Source organism: Syngnathoides biaculeatus, chromosome 7 (genome assembly GCF_019802595.1).
Source record: "Syngnathoides biaculeatus isolate LvHL_M chromosome 7, ASM1980259v1, whole genome shotgun sequence".
Lineage (NCBI taxonomy): Eukaryota > Metazoa > Chordata > Actinopteri > Syngnathiformes > Syngnathidae > Syngnathoides > Syngnathoides biaculeatus.
In genome coordinates this window covers 3444691-3460795 of record NC_084646.1, presented here as the reverse complement: position 1 = coordinate 3460795, position 16105 = coordinate 3444691, and the positions used below count along the sequence as shown (strand labels likewise).

Genomic DNA, 16105 nt, shown 5'->3' with positions numbered 1-16105 from the left:
GCGATTGGCAAACAGCGTGTTCATTTTGTTGTAGTATGCGTAATAAGCAAATATTTTTTTGCATTTAACCTTATTTTCTAATGCAATTTATATTCGTATTAATAATGGTCTGTGTGTCCTCGTCTTCACACCCCCACCTGTTTACATTTGTCCTCAGCCGCCTTCTTGTCCGTCTCCGCCTGCTCCGCCCTGTCGATGGCGTTCTCCTTGTCCAGTTTTAGCATCTGCATCTTCTTCTTGATGGCCTCCATGGTGGCTGCTTGCTCGGATCCCGCTTGGTGGGGTGATAAACCGTTTCTTCCAAAGTCTTTGCTTGGTTCAGGATGTGAGGAGGGTCCTTGTGGGTCGGTGTGGTGAAGGAGGTTAGAGCTGGAGTGGAGGAGAGAAACAGGGAAGATGGAGCGTTGAGCTCTATATGGGTGCAACAGAACCTGCCCACAGGTCCTCCAATTCTCCTCCTCTCATCCCTCCATCCCCTTCTCTCCACTCGCCACTCTGGACTTACTCCGTCCCAACTTATCACTATTTCACACTTCACCACTATCAAAGCACTCACCCAAGGCCGTTCCATTAAGGAGTGGTCTGCTCAGCTCCCTTGGTCTTCACCCGTGCATGATGTCCTTATTTGGGTTGCTGCGCTTTCACGGGGAAATGTGGAGGAGTGCGAGCGAGCCGCATTTAACCACCTAACAAGAGCATATAAAGAGGAGGAAGAGAGAGGGAGGAGGAAGAACATATTCTAGGTACCGTTATTTCTGGACTGTAAGCTGCACCTGAGTATAAGCCTCACCCAGTACATTTTTAAAGGAAAAAAAAAACATCTTGTACATACATAAGCAGCACCTGTCTATAAGCCGCATGTGCCCACATTGAAACACGAGATATTTACAAAGAAAGACGGTACACAAAAAGAGTTTCCAAAGTATTACAAATATATCTTGGCTTTTCTTTCCAAACAGTGCCTGAGACGAGGCAGTAACACAGGAGCAACACGGTTCAGGCCACCTGCTTTTACTACCTCTGAAAGTTTTTTTTCCTCTTTTTACGTTGCTCCAGTTCTTCCAGCTGCCGTTTCTAGCGTCTCACCAATCGATTGATTTATGCCAGATTTACGTGCAGCAGCTCTGTTTCCTTCTTTGACAGCCACCTCGATTGCTTTTAAATTGAAAGTTGCGTCATGTGCATTTCTTCTTGCATTTTCCATGATGAGGATCTGTTCATGCTTATTTTATTCATGCACAAAGCACAAAGTTACATTAAACCTGCATCTTCCTCGACGCATATATTGCACCTCTCTCACTCTTACCTTTTCTGCTCGAGCGCACCTGGCGGCCGTTAGAAAAAAATGCATAAATTAACCACATCATTGCATAAGCCGCAGGGTTGTCAGCGTGTGACAAAAATCGCGGCTTATGGTCCATAAAATTACGTACATGTCATTTAGGGGCAGCATCATAAATTAGATAAAAGCCTCTAACTAGAATCAAAAAACAAAAGAAGCATGCAGTATTGTGCAAAAGTCTTGTTTTAGTAGATTTTTCACAACAGTGTAAATGACATCTTCAGTAGTAATCTTGGGCAATCATCTTCATGTCCTAAAACTTTATTAGCGGACGTCTTTCAAGGCAGTTTCGCATAAAATCAGGTTTTAGGGTTCTCAAGGAGAAACTAGTTCTCCTAGTGGGCATTAAAAGACCCAAAGGCAGGGAAACAAGTGTCGAATGCCAACACTGACAGACTTTGGTTATTGTTTCATTTTTTTTAATAACTTAAAAATCTGGCGGCACAGTGGATCAGCTGGAAATAGCGTTGGCGTCACAGTTCTGAGGACCGAGGTTCAAATCCCGGTCCCGCCTGTGTGGAGTTTGCAAGTCCTCCCCATGCCTGCGTGGGTTTTCTTCAGGCACTCTGGTTTCCTCCCACAACCTGAAAACATGTAACATTAAATGGGCACTCTAAATTGCCCGTAGGTGTGATTGTGAGTGTGGCGCTTTTTCTTGATCTGCCTTGCAATTGGCTGGCAAGCAGTTCAGGGTGTACGCCGCCGGCTGCCCCGTTGACAGCTGGGATAGGCTCCAGCACTCAACGCAACCTTTGTGAGGATAAGTGGCTAAGAAACTGGATGGATGGATGGATGGAACTCAAAAATCTGGCATTTCTACAGGTTTGTTTTTCCTTTTTATAAACAACATTTCAAATAGTGGGTCAGACTTTTCCACAGTGCTGGTGAATTCCACAACGCACAAAATGTCAATGATATTTAATCACTGGACACATGCGTTCATATTATCATTGCTCTCATGCTAATGTAGCTGATGAGTGTCACATTCTGAGTGTGTGTCACATTCCTTCCATTTCCACCATGGAAATACCACTTGGGTGTTATTTAACGCCATGGTATTGTCAAAGCACGCCCCTCGGTCAAAACGATGCTGTAAAACATCAGCATACATTTTATGAGGAGAAAAGTTTTGAATGGAGTGTCCAGCAAGTCCACTGACGGCTCGGCGGCTGATGCGTGGAGCAGCTGTCAGCAGTGCTGATGTGGAGGAACAACCACAACCGCGGTGGCGCTCGCCATGCGGAGCAGAGGAGGTGAAGCAGACTGAAGGGAAAAGGAAAATTGCTGCAGCTGCAAAGCCTTTAAAGAGCGACTGAGGGGATTGCGGTTGGCGAGACTGCACCACCGATTTGATGTGTTTTCTTCTCAAACTCAGGTTACATAGTGAGACAGAACACATTTTGAAGAGAAGGGAGTGTCATAAAACAAATATTGAACAATTCTATCGATTTGGATGAAACAATCGCGCTATTCATATTCCTTTTGGGAAAAAAAAAAAAGACATCAAAACTTTCATTCCAAAAGGATTCCATGCAGAAAACAATCTGGTTTTGCAATAACAAAGATCAGGTGACGTATACAAGATAGTCAAGGTCAGAGAAACAAGCCAAATAAGACAAGTATGAATTAGATGACAAAACCCAAATGCTGCTCAACTAAAGTGAGTCTCCGGTGGTTGTGTGTCTGCGCATATATGTGGGGCATCAGAGTTCAAAATATCGTAGTTATAATCTTTACTGTTCTCAATATAAATTCATAAAAATTTTAAAATGAACCCTTTCCGGCCAGGGGTTTGCAACAGGTTTAATATAATTGAAAATTTCAAGTCGAGAGTATCATTTTCTGAAAGTATCAGATTTTTCTCTCTGCAAAATTTTATTTGGTCCAGAGAGGGTTAAATTGCAAAAATAAATGACAAGTACTATGTAATGTAAAGGGATGATAGAAACATCTTTTTTTTGTGTACAGGAGTGTATAGAGTCATACTGTAAACGTGTACTGATATGAGATATTTATGTCTGGATGGAGAATCTACTGATCAACAAAACTGAGGATTTGATTGAGACAGTTTTTTTTGTGTTTTAACAGTGGCACAATACCGTAAAAAAAACTTTCTCATCTCATAATTGATGCAATGACTCATATTTAAACTCAAGACCATGAGGCGGGCATGTTGTGGAATTCCACAGCTTTGTTGGAGTTTGGAAATATTTATTGAGAACAGTCAGGATTTTATAGGAAATGATTCAGAAGTGCGTGGCACGGTGAAACAGCTGGAAAGCGTTGGGCTCACAGTTCTGAGGTCCCGGGTTCTATCCCGGATCCGCCTCTGTGGGGTTTGCATGTTCTCCACGTGCCTGGGTGGGTTTTCTCCTCCCACATCCCAAAAACATGCAACATTAATTTGGGACTCTAAATTGCCCCTAGGTGTGATTGCGACTGCGGCTGTTTGTCTCCATGTGCCCTGCGATTAGCTGGCGACCAGTTCAGGGTGTACCCCGCCTCCTGCCCGTCAACAGCTGGGATAGGCTCCGGCACTCCCCGTGACCCTCGTTAGGATAATCGGCCAAGAAAATGGATGGATGGATGGATGAATGAATGGATTCACAAGTTACAATCATAAACAATTGTGTTGAACTTTAGTCATATGAGTGCCAAATAAAAAAATCACTTTCACTATACCAACACTTCCCTTCCTCTCTCATTCTAATTCCCAAACTTGAATTCCTCGTAGCCCCTTGCCCCCTTCCCCCGTGTCTGTCTTTCTCTGGATTCCTTCCTGAGTGTGTTTTGTTACCTTGTGCATGACCGCACGTTCACCCCTTGTTACGTTACGGGGTGTCAGTGTAGATTGCAGCCACAAACACTCATACTACGTCCATCTGGCTTTAGCTGGATTTCACAACAGTTCTGGGATTGTAAAAAGGAACTTTCTTGTGTGTGTGTGTGTGTGTGTGTGTGTGTGTGTGTGTGTGTGTGTGTGATGGGAGGTACCGAGGCGGTCAGGGTAAGGAGAGAGGATGAGGCCAGCAAGAGAGCGAAAAAGAGACAGAACTGACAGAGAGAGAGGGGAAAGCCCTCCTACAGGAAACTAGCACTCCACTCCACATGGCCTTTTAAGGTCATAAAAAAAAAAAAACCCTCACAAAACCTTTCTCTCTCGGGAATGAGTCAAACATATTGTCGGCGGATAAAAACGGGACAGTAAAAAAAAAAAAGCAAACAAAGATAGCAAATGTAAAATTAAACCGGATGAGTTATTACAGGTGCAGTTAGTCATATTTTTATAACAGGTTCATATCAAGAGCGTTTATGGCTGTCGTGTAGTTAGCGCTGCGGTGACCCATAATGTCTGCTGTCTCATTAAAAGGATCGTGGGAAGTTGACCCTATGCATTTCCTTCATGGCAGAGGTGGGGGTGGGGCTGGGGGTGTTGTAGTAAATAAGTGTGTAAAGTTGGGTGGCACGATGGGAAAAATGCTCATGACGTCTGCTTCACAATTACGAAGGTCCATGTTTGAATTTCCATCTTGCGTTTTCGATGAATATTCTGGCTTCTCCCCGCATTTCCAAATCATGGGTTGAAAGGTTGTCTCAGGATGATTCAGGATTGGCTGCATGGTGACCAGTCCAGGGCGTAACCCGCCTCCTGCCCAAAATCAACAGGGATCGACCCCAGTTCACCCAAGAGTCCAATTTGACCAACCCCTATCAAAAAATAAATAAATACAGAGAATATTCGGTTCTCGAACAAATCGGTTTTCGAACAAAAATTTTGAGATCTTTTTTTCTTTTTCTTCTCATTTCAAACGAAAATCGAGTACTTGAACCACCCCAAAAAAACCTGGAAATTCGCGGCCCAACCAGGTGACCCACGACGTGCCATGTCAGTGTTTTACGCAGCAGACGTGTCCCGGTAGTTACACTTACTGACTGTTTTTTCTTCATGTTGAAGACTTTTATCCCCCTGTCATGGCTTCAAAGAAGTGACACTTGATAAGTTCTTTGGGAAAAGAAAAGAACTTCCAGGGGGCGAGTCACCCCCACCGAAGAGATTTGATAGTTGATAGTTTTCCATTGCTTTTTTTCTTGTGAACTTTAATAATGCTCTGTTCCATCTGCATTTTTGTTTTGTTTCAAAAATTTCGTTAACTCGAGTTACGAGTTATTGTTTTTGCCTGTTAGTTTTTGTAAAAATAAAAAAAACATTTCTTTGCTTTTTTTTCTCCCCCTCATTATTGCTCGTTTAAAGTTATTCGACTCTTTACAAAGTTTACAAGGCTGGGGGCCGAGTCGCTACAGATACGGCAATGCGCTCCTAGCCTACTCTACTACTGAAGCATACATTTTACGCAAAAAATAAATACATTTCTTAAATTATTTCATAAAGTATAAAGTATTTCAGCTATATGTGTATTTCTACTATACATATTATCATTACTATGATTATTCTTGGTTAATTTATTATTATATTATTATCTTATATATATATAATATATTATATATATTATGTTATTATTATATTTATTAATTCTAAGGTTAATTTTTTTTTGCTCACTTACGGGTATGAACTTGGTTGAGGATGACCTACTAGATCAGATAATTGGAGATGAGAGAAACTCTCCTATTCTGTCATTTATAAAGGTATTATTATCCCACTGTTAATGAATGTAAATTGTATTTTTTTCTCTCCCTTTTTTTTCTTTCTTTCTTTCTTTCTTTCTTCTTTCTTTCTCTGTTTGTATATAAAAATGTGGGGGGGAAGTATTTTTTAGGCTTAGAACGCATTACTTCTTTTCCTATTAATTGTAATGGGAAATATCGATTCGGATTTCGAACAAATCACTTCTCGAGCCGAGGTTGTACTGTGGATGGATGGCTGGATGACACTTGATGTGATTACATGTTCTTACATCATCAGATCCATTTGCTTCCGCTTTTTTTTTTTGTTTTGTTCTTTTTAAGATAAATCCAGATACACGTCTTCATCAGTTAACTATGAAATGCGTTTAACAATTTTGTCGGAGAGGTTTAAGGAATTATTTTATTTGTGTACAATATCCGTCAAGGCATGAAAGATGAGTTTAGTTTTGAAGAACTTCACTTTGGGATGCAGATGTTGGGATTTCCACCATCACACTTTGCAACCTTGGAGAAAGCGTTTCCACAAGAGTGGCAATTGGGTAATATTCTCTGTTCTCTTTATGTAGGTACCCTGATGTTTTTGTCCATTTACTAGATGCATTTATGTTCGTGGGCCTAAAAACGGAAGGAATTGCCCTTTTCGCAATCTCCATGAGAGTTTAGTGAACAATGTCTCTCTCTGTATGGGCGTGCGCACTCACCAACATGACATGCGGTGACTAGGCCAGAAGAGCGCAATAACTTTCCTTGAAATTGTCGTCATCATCAGCAAATACTTTGTCTCTACTCGCTATCTGAGCGGAGTGGAGTCACCCGCCTTTGTCTGCCCCTTGTTCTGCTAGCAGAGTGCATCCAAGTTTCACTGGAAACAGCTGCTGGCTTTTAGAAGGGAGCCGCATGAGAAGCGGCGAAGAGTCAAGCGGGACTGTAAAACTGCCCGGCAATTAGCTTAGCAGCCTGTAAAATAAGTTCAAATGCAAAGTGTCGGGTGACCTTTAAACTGCGGCGTTTAAAGTGTGCGTCGCTCCCATTTGCGATCAATAGAAAAAGTCTACACACCCCAGTACAAACGTCAGGTGTGTTGTGACGTAAAGAAATGAGTCCAAGATGAATCATTCCAAATATTTTTCCACCTATTGCCTGTAAAACTCTACTGAAACAACTGAGATAATGTGCTTGCGCAAGTGTGCACACCCGAACTGGAGTGCTACGGCTGTGTAACTACCGTAATTTCCGGCCCACAAGCCGCAACTTTTTTCACATGCTTTCAACCCTGGGGTTTATGCGGTGATGCGGCACTAGTGTTAGCGCACTTGGTTATACGCCTTGATACACAAAAAGAGTTTAACGAAAGCGCGGCGCTAACGAAAGCGCGGCGCTAATGCAAGCGTGGCACTAGCGCAAGCGTGGCGCTAGCGCGAGAGTTGCGTTAACGTTAGCACCGTGTTAGCGTCAAACCAGGGGTCACCAATGTGGTGCCTCTGGGTAAATGGTAGCCCGCAAGGACCATATAAGGTGCCCGCGGGGTATGTTCTAAAAATACCATAGGCTACAAATTGTGACTATTATTTGTGCTTTAAATTCAGAATCTGACTTGCTTATGTGAATTAAAAATTTAAAATACCTGTAATGTCATTTACTAGAATAAATTAAAACAATATTTTTTGTACGTGTAATGAACTGAGTCTGAAATTTGCCGCAAACAGGTCACGTAGCCCTTCATACGATCGGTGCTCACAAAAAGGTTGCTGAGCCCTGCGTTAAACTCTTTCTGTGTACGGAGACTTATAACCAGGTGCGCTCTGTAGGCCGGGAATTACGGTAATCACATGCAAATTAATTTTTGATCGGAGTCAACACACACTTGCCACAATTTAAAGTACCTATGATTAACCATGAATAAAATTAAGTTGTTCTAGTAGGATTTAGAAGCGTGAAAGTTTTGCCCTATCACTATCACCGTGGTCTGAGATCTCGTAGGCGTAAACAGTACTTTTGTTCTACCAAATGTCATCTCTAATTTTACAATGTTCAAATGGAACAAATTTGCACTAGAGCAAAGCCATGACACAGAAGTTATCTCAGCACTGCACTTCTAGGCCTAGCTTTAGCGCGGCGCTAGCGTGGATTTAGCGTTAGCTCACCTGGTTGGAATCCTCGGTACATAGAATGCATTTAATGCTAGCGTAGTCCGGGAATTACGGTAATCCCATGCAAATGAATTTTGGATTAGAGTCAACACACACTTGCCACAATTTAAAGTACCTCTGATTAACCATTAATAAAATGAAGGTGTTCTAGTAGGATTTTCCTGATATTTTTTTTTTTTCCTCTAGCAGAAGCGAGAAAGTTTTGTGCTAACACTATCACCGTGGTCTGAGGTCTAGTGGGAGTAAACAGTACTTTTGTTCTACTGAATGTCATCTCTAATTTTACAACGTTCAAATGGAACAAATTTGCACTTGAGCAAAGCCATGACGCAGAGGTTATCTCAGCGATGCACTTCAAGGCGTCACGCAGGAAGAATGCGTGACGTCATTCACTCTGTTGACGGGCTGCCAGCAAGCTGAACCCTAAGAGATTAGGGTGGCAAAATCGTCCCGGTCACTCAACCGACCAAAAAACAGAGGCAAGCATTGAGTCGGGCCTAAATCTGAAACCCGGATTAGAAGTCACTTAAGGATCCGGCCCGCCTTTGTCCCAACAAAAGTCCCGGTCAGACAAGCAGTGGCCGGATTCTCTTTCTGCCCTGCAGCAACCTGGATGTCGCCCCACCCAGCCGGGACCAAAACCCTCCCTTCAGGCTGGGTCTCAACTTGCCACATTAAAATTAGATGCCAAATTCCGAAATTCCTGAACCCTGTTCCCCGTGAATCTAAGCGTCTGTTATCTTTCACCTCATACAAGTTAAAAAGTACTTTTATGTATTTGGCACCCAAGGCAGGAAACCATTAAAGGTAACTTGAGTGAGGGTCAAGTCAAACCTCACCAAGAGCCATTTGGAAATCTTTTTCTTTCTTTTTCTTTCTTTCTTTTTCTTTCTTTCTTACTCCAAAAGCTAAATTTGTCACGCATGTATTAAGTGATCATGATTTTTTTTTAAATCACCATCAAAATAAAAAAATTAATTGCATCTCCATATTTATGTACGGTATGTATGCATTTAATTATCCATCCATTCATCCATTTTCTTAGCTGCTTATGCTCACAAGGGTCGTTGGGTAATTAATCATTGTAAAATATTTTATAATTGTTTGGCGGCACGGTGGATCCAGCTGGTAAAGCATTTTTCTCACAGTTCTGAGGTCCCGGGTTCAATCCCGGCCCCGCCTGTGTAGAGTTAGCATGTTCTCCCCCGTGCCTGTGTGGGTTTCTGCCCACATCCCCAAAAAAATGCAACATTAATTGGACACTCTAAATTGCCCCTAGGTGTGATTGGGAGTGCGGCTGTTTGTCTCTATGTGCCCTGCGATTGGCCAGTAACCAGTTTAGGGTGTACCCTGCCTCCTGCCCGTTGACAGCTCGGAGAGGCTCCAGCATTCCCCGTAACCCTTGTGAGGATAAGCGACTAAGAAAATGGATGGATTATAATTGTTTTTTTAATAATGGAAGAGGAGGACATTTAAACACTTCAACCTCCACAAAAAGAATGATAAAACACAAAATATACGTAGAATAATTTCACAATAATTTTTAGGTTTGTGTTCTTATGTACAAAATCTAAAATTTTGATATAATATCGAGTGACATACTTGAGGATCTAAACAAACGAAACAAATGATGTTAATCATGACATAGCATAATTTTCAAGCGGCTGCAGCTCAACATATGAAAGCTTTACAAAGCGTCAGTTCAAGAGGCCGACCATCCTCACTCGTCATTTATAAATCGTCATAATGCAAAATAAATACGGGAAATGATTACATTCAACAGATAAACGAAACCCATGTACCAAATAATCTATATCACATTTGATATTTGGTAAAAAGATTTAAGGTATGCATTTGAATGTCAGTATAAATACGGTGTAATAACGTGAGTAGTACAGTGAATGAGTGAATCAAAACCCAGTCTTGTTTACTTTTGCTGTGTTGCGTGTGAAAGCGAGTTTCCCTTTGTGTCCTTTTGCCTCTCCCCCATTCTGTGTAACATATGGTTCCATTTAGGCACTAATGGATGGTGTCATTTGTTTTCAGCTTCATGAACAAGCAGCAAACTCTATGCGTTGAACTGTGCATTGCATTCTTTTATTGTCTATGTTCCTATTTGTTCAAATGCTCTGCTCTTTCTTCAACAGATCCATTGCAGAGTCACACCCATTCCCCCCAATTAAAAACCAGTTTGCTTTTGCCCCTCTGACTGATCTGCAAGCCACTCTACAGTAAAACATGCCAATGGCGCCCTCTTATGGATAAGAAAAACATTACATCTTGTCATAATGTCGCTAACCATGATTATAGGATTGAGATGAAAATAGTCAAACTGGCTATTTTCCCTTATTATTGTGTATTATTAGCTATACAGTGCACACAGTATATATGGTATTGTATATATTATATTACATTTGTGTTTTAAAATGTGGACAATTTCCCCCCAAGTGCTGGAATGTCACGGCACTGATCCAACCCAATGAAGCTTATTAAGGCAGTGGTTCTCGAACATTTTGCACTAAGTACCGCCTAAAAAATGGTTAGCTCTTAATTTACTACCATCTTAACCAACATTAATAGATTTAATATTGGACATTACATATAAACGAAACAGAAAAGGACAAAATATTTAAAGATGTAATTAAAAGGACACACAGGAGTTGAATAAAAACTGAATCTAAATACACAAATCTTTAAGAAAAGGCACTTCTTATTGATGAAATGCAAATTTGGTTAACATAAGATGCAACTAAAGTAATACATTCGCTTACCGCCAGAGGGAGTCCTTATTTATTGATTCTGCGCAAAGCCAGTTCCACTTTATGAACTGATCTGTGGAACTAAATAAACTTTTCTACGATTATATCATTTTTTTTTATGCTTTGCATGTCCACAGTTCCTGGTCTTACCAATGGTATGTCTCTGTTGTATTGTGTAAAACTTAAAATTTACGTCTCTGAATGAAGTCTACTTGTTTTTAATTCAATTTGTTCGACTTGCGAGCAATTCAACAAGAGGTTGACACCTCCATTTTGCTTCATCCGTTTTTTTTTTTTTTTAATATCACGCGTACAGTTTAACAAGGACGCGTGCCTAGTGATTAACATACATGCCTCACTCTTTTATGGTGTGGGGTTTCGAACCTGAGCTCAGGGCCTCCTGTGTGGATGGCGCATGTTCTGCCTACGCATATGAGAGTTTCCTCTCTATAAAAGCATCGATGGGGGGCCAAATGCATTTTTCGCAGGCCACATTGTTGCTGTGGTTTCCCTCAGGGGGCCGTTATGAATGTGGAAGGATGTAAATGTTTCATCGCTTCTTCGTATTACATATACACAACAAAATGATGGATAGCGAGGTTTGACATTACAAGTCAAGGATATTAGTTTATTCAGCTATTTTTTGAGTTATTGTCAAAATAAACTTGGTAACAAAAACAAAAATCTTGGATTATCTCAAAGTTTTCCATTTTCTTAGCCGCTTATCCTCACGAGGGTCGCGCGGGGTGCTGGGGCCTATCCCAGCTGTCAACGGGCAGGAGGCGGGATACACCCTGAACTGGTTGCCAGCCAATCGCAGTAACTCAAAGGTTTGTTTTTTTTTTATTATTATTTATGATAAGTTTAAATTTGGCTCACGGAAAGTAACCAAAATGATTTGCTTTTGTGGGCTACACAAAATGATGATGCACCCTGGATAGAGGCCTTGCGTTTGATACCTGTGCCCAAAAATATTTGAAGGGATGTTTGATGGGCTGGCGACCGATTCAGGGTGTAGTCCGCCTTTTGCCCAAAGATAGCTGGGATAGGTTCCAGCTTTCCCGCAACTCTTGTGAGGATAAGCGGCTTGGATAATGAGATGACATCGTTGATGGGTGTACCTAATGCTACGGCTGAGAAGCTACATGCTGTATTCTGTACGTTTTCCTGCAGGTGGCGGCATTGTACTATGTGAAATGAGATGCAGCTAGTTTAAAATTCATCCATCCATCCATCCGTCCATCCATTTTCTTAGCTGCTTATCCTAACAAGGGTCGCGGGGAGTGCTGGATACGCCTTGTACTAGTTGCCAGCCAATCGCAGGACACATAGAGACAAACACTCCCATTGACAATCACACCAATGGGCAATTTAGAGTGTCCAATTAATATTGCATGTTTTTGGGATGTGGGAGGGATTGAACCCGGGACGTCAGAACTGTGAGGCCAACGGTTTACCAGCTGAGACACCATGAGTGACAGTTTTTGAAAAGATTCTTCGAGATCAATTCCATCCATCCATCCATTTTCTTTGCCGCTTATCCTCACGAGGGTCGCGGGTAGTGCTGGAACCCATCCCAGCTGTCAACGGGCAGGAGCCAGGGTACACCCTGAAGTGGTTGCCAGCCAATCGCAGGGCACATTGAGACAGACAGCTGCACTCACAATCATACCTATGGGCAATTTAGAGTGTTGGGATGAATTCTGATTTAAAAAAAAGAAAAAGAAAACTTTACCTGTTAATCATCCTGACTAAATTTTCTAAGGGTATTTAGCATAAATGTGATGTTAAAATGCGGCACATTTACGTCTGAGCTCATCAACGCTTTAAAATACAATGCGTTCATTGTATAGGACGGTAACAGGCTGGATATTTGCGCCCAATAGGAAGGCCTCAGCCTTTGGATAAAGTGGGTCAACTTTGGGAAGGGGTTCGTTGAATGCAAAGTCAGCCAAAAAAAAAAAAAAAGATGAGATCTGATCATTACTGCAGCGCCAAAGAAAACTAATCATCCTGTGTTGTCTTTTTTCTGGCACGGAATATCACACAGATAACTTTACTTACTTTTATTTTGGAGATTTATGGTGACATTCAAAGTGAATGGCCTAAAATTACCTTTTCAAGTAACACCATAAAAGGTAATTATGGGGTAAATGCGGCTTTTAATTACATGTCCTGTGTCAAAGTTACAGGGTCTCCAAGCATGTTTTAACTTCAACGTGTGCTTTTAATAGCCTGACTCACTCGTGTTAAAGTTAGGGGGGGGGTACAGTTCCAAGAATCCATTTGTGTTTAATACAGGGAGGAGGGGGGCACTGGTGGGTGTGTCCTAGCAAGTGATGTCGTTGACCCAGGTCCGGGTGATCCTCTCCTGACCAATCAGTGACTAGGGGGAGGTTTCTGGAGGTGAATGATTGATTGGGGTTAGGGGATTTTTTTTTAAGGGGGAGGGGGTGGGGGCGTGTGAAACTGACATGTTGAGTGGAGTACGTAGTGTAGTATGTTGAGTGTAGTATCTCGGGCCAAGAAGTTGTCTGAACCAGATTTTGGGGTTCAGTGACCCTGTTCATCAATGTTGTTGCATGTTATGTAATTTGGCTTCATCCTAACAACAGCACTCTCCGCTTTGGCAGTTATTTTTATGATACAGTTTGCGTAATTTGCAGATTCCTTCCCTGCGGTTATTAATCAACACTGACAGGCAGGGGTGTCCAAACTACAGCCAGGGGAACATTTCCATATTTTTTTTGACCAGCCCGCAACATAAAGTGTATCCTTTAACACCTGACGCTTTGTTCGCTGGTAGCAAGCCAAGAGAGAGAGGAAAAAAAAGAGAGAAATACATTCTCATCTTTCGCTTCCAAGTTTTCCTCTACTTACACGTCCTTTTGGTACAACAATTGTTTACTGAAGTATCTGCTCTGTTTGGAGATCATTTTAGCACGGATGATGGGATGAAGGAGTTAGTCCGCAAGTCGACTTTACTACTCCGTATCAACATTTGGAGTATGAAGTTGCTCGCATATTTTTGTCATTTAGTCTCCCAGTTGGCGAATTTACAGAGGACTTGTTTATCTGTACTGTTACTGGACGGCAAAATATTTGGCTAAGTCCTCGTACGTCTGTACATGTCCGAGAGTGTAAAAATAAGATGGTGGGAAAAAAATTGCAGTTATCCTCAGTGGCTTCGGCTATTCCCTCTTAAATTACAATATTTATACAAGCAGAAATATTGTACAGTGGAAATACAATTTAACAGACTAATGGGGACATAGGGCAGTCATTAAGGTTGTTTTGCCATTCATTTCAAACAATTTTGCCACCTAAAAACACCCAGAGCAGTACAAAACATCCATCCATTTTCTTTGCCGCGTATCCTCACGAGGGTCGCAGGGAGTGCTAGAGGCTATCCCAGGTGTCAAAGGGCACGAGGCGGGGTACACCCTGAACTGGTTGCCAGCCAATCACAGGCAACATAGATACCAACACTCGCACTCACAGTAACACCTAGGAACAATTTAGGGTGTCCGATTAATGTTGCATGTTTTTGGGACGTGGGAGGAAACCGGAGTGCCCGGAAAAAATCCACGCAGGCACGGGGAGAACATGCAAACTCCACACAGGCGGGGGCAGGATCGAACCCGGATCCTCAGAACTGTGAGGCCTACGCTTTCCCAGCTCTTCCACCGTGCCGCCCAGTACAAAAGAATTATAATAAAATGTAAATACAGTTTATACTCCAGACCTCAAACATATCAAACTTCATTGCAAAAGCTTGTTTTTTTTTTTCTCCTCACTCCTCCATACACTTAGTTTGATTTATTTATGTATTCATAAAATACTCCGGCCACAGAACCCGACTCCAATGTATTAATACGTACCAATTTGTCACCAATACTAACTTGAGTGTGCTTCCTTTTCGTCGTCTTCGTTACAATTCGATACGATTCGTGAACGGCTTGAGAAAAATGATCTATCTATAGATAAACAGATATATTATTGTCAATATTTTAATTGATTTGAGGATGTGCCCAACCATTCTTAAATTTTTCAGTTTGCAATGCTTGGAAAAAAAAATTGTTTGGACACACCTGATTCAAAGCTTTTATGCTGAGTAGTACCACCGCAAAGTTACAAATTCAAAAGGAATGCAACCTTTGCTTTATTTGACATCATTTTTCATTTTCCGCTGAGATGATTCCCCATTTTGGAGTGAGCTCAGGAAGTACCCACACCCACACGAAGATAATTTTACAATAACTTCCTTCCCTTGAGTCTGAGATCCTTCTTTGCATTACGGGAACCTAAATTTAGTTATTTTAGAGCAGTGATGAAAAGTCCCTTTCATCCACTTTTTTTTTTTGTGTTGAGTCATTTTATTTATTTTTTTGGTCAACATTTGATGACATAGGCAAAAAAGTTACAGACTTTAGCGCAATCCATCTAGCTAGCATACGAGCTTCGGAAAGTGTTATTTGGGTAAATTCTGTAGTAGGCGTTTAAAACCTTGCATTTGCCCATAAGGACATCTTAAAAACAAAATGGCCGACTTCCTGTTGACTGTTTTCCTTGAGACTTTTCTGTGCATCCTATTATAATAGAAATGTCCATCAAATTTCCTCTTTTTTTTTTTTTTTTTTTTTTTTTAGCAAAAGTGGTATCTTGGCCTTGCTTTTCAGGTGGGGTTCTTGATTTCAGTTTTGGAGGCATAATGTTCCAGTCCCCTAAAATGTGTATTTTTTTTTTTTTTTTTTTTTTTTTACCGGAAAACATAATAAACCCTGATTTGGCAAAGTTAACCTGGATCACATGTTTGGTTTGGTTCTCTTCCATTTTGGACCATCCCCATTTATGCATGAAGATGACAATTGATGGCTTACGGTGTAAAAGGCCCCCCTCTCGCAGCGTGTAGAAGAATCACTGAAATAAATATGAATTCAAATACAACTAAAACATGAAACAAATACATTCATATCCTGAGTATCTGACAGTTCCCTGGCAGTAAAGAACTTCTCATTTCTGATGCAACCTCCTCTTGTCAGTAGACTCCTTGCCTTTAATTAATTAATTGTTTTTTATTGAACATTTTTTTGTATTCTTCTTCTTTTATGCAGCTGTAAAATGCTAAATTGTCATGTGTTCGCATTGTGTTCAGCAAATAAACTTCCCTCTTTCTATTTCACTTAAACAACAAGAACAATTTTGATTGA

At 41.2% G+C, this 16105-nt stretch overlaps 1 protein-coding gene across 2 annotated transcripts in view; it reads right to left on the bottom strand.

The window, feature by feature from the left end:
• The window catches only part of tpm4a (tropomyosin 4a), a 31461-nt gene extending 30785 nt beyond the window's left edge, over positions 1-676 (bottom strand). The window contains exons 1-2 of one of the 2 annotated variants that reach the window (XM_061824875.1): positions 557-676; positions 138-369 (exon numbers count right to left, since the gene is read on the bottom strand). In XM_061824875.1, the coding sequence (XP_061680859.1) occupies positions 138-251 (114 nt within the window). In that variant the 5' untranslated portion in view covers positions 252-369; positions 557-676. The other variant, XM_061824874.1, reaches the window with a different exon arrangement.
• Positions 677-16105: the final 15429 nt, after the last annotated feature.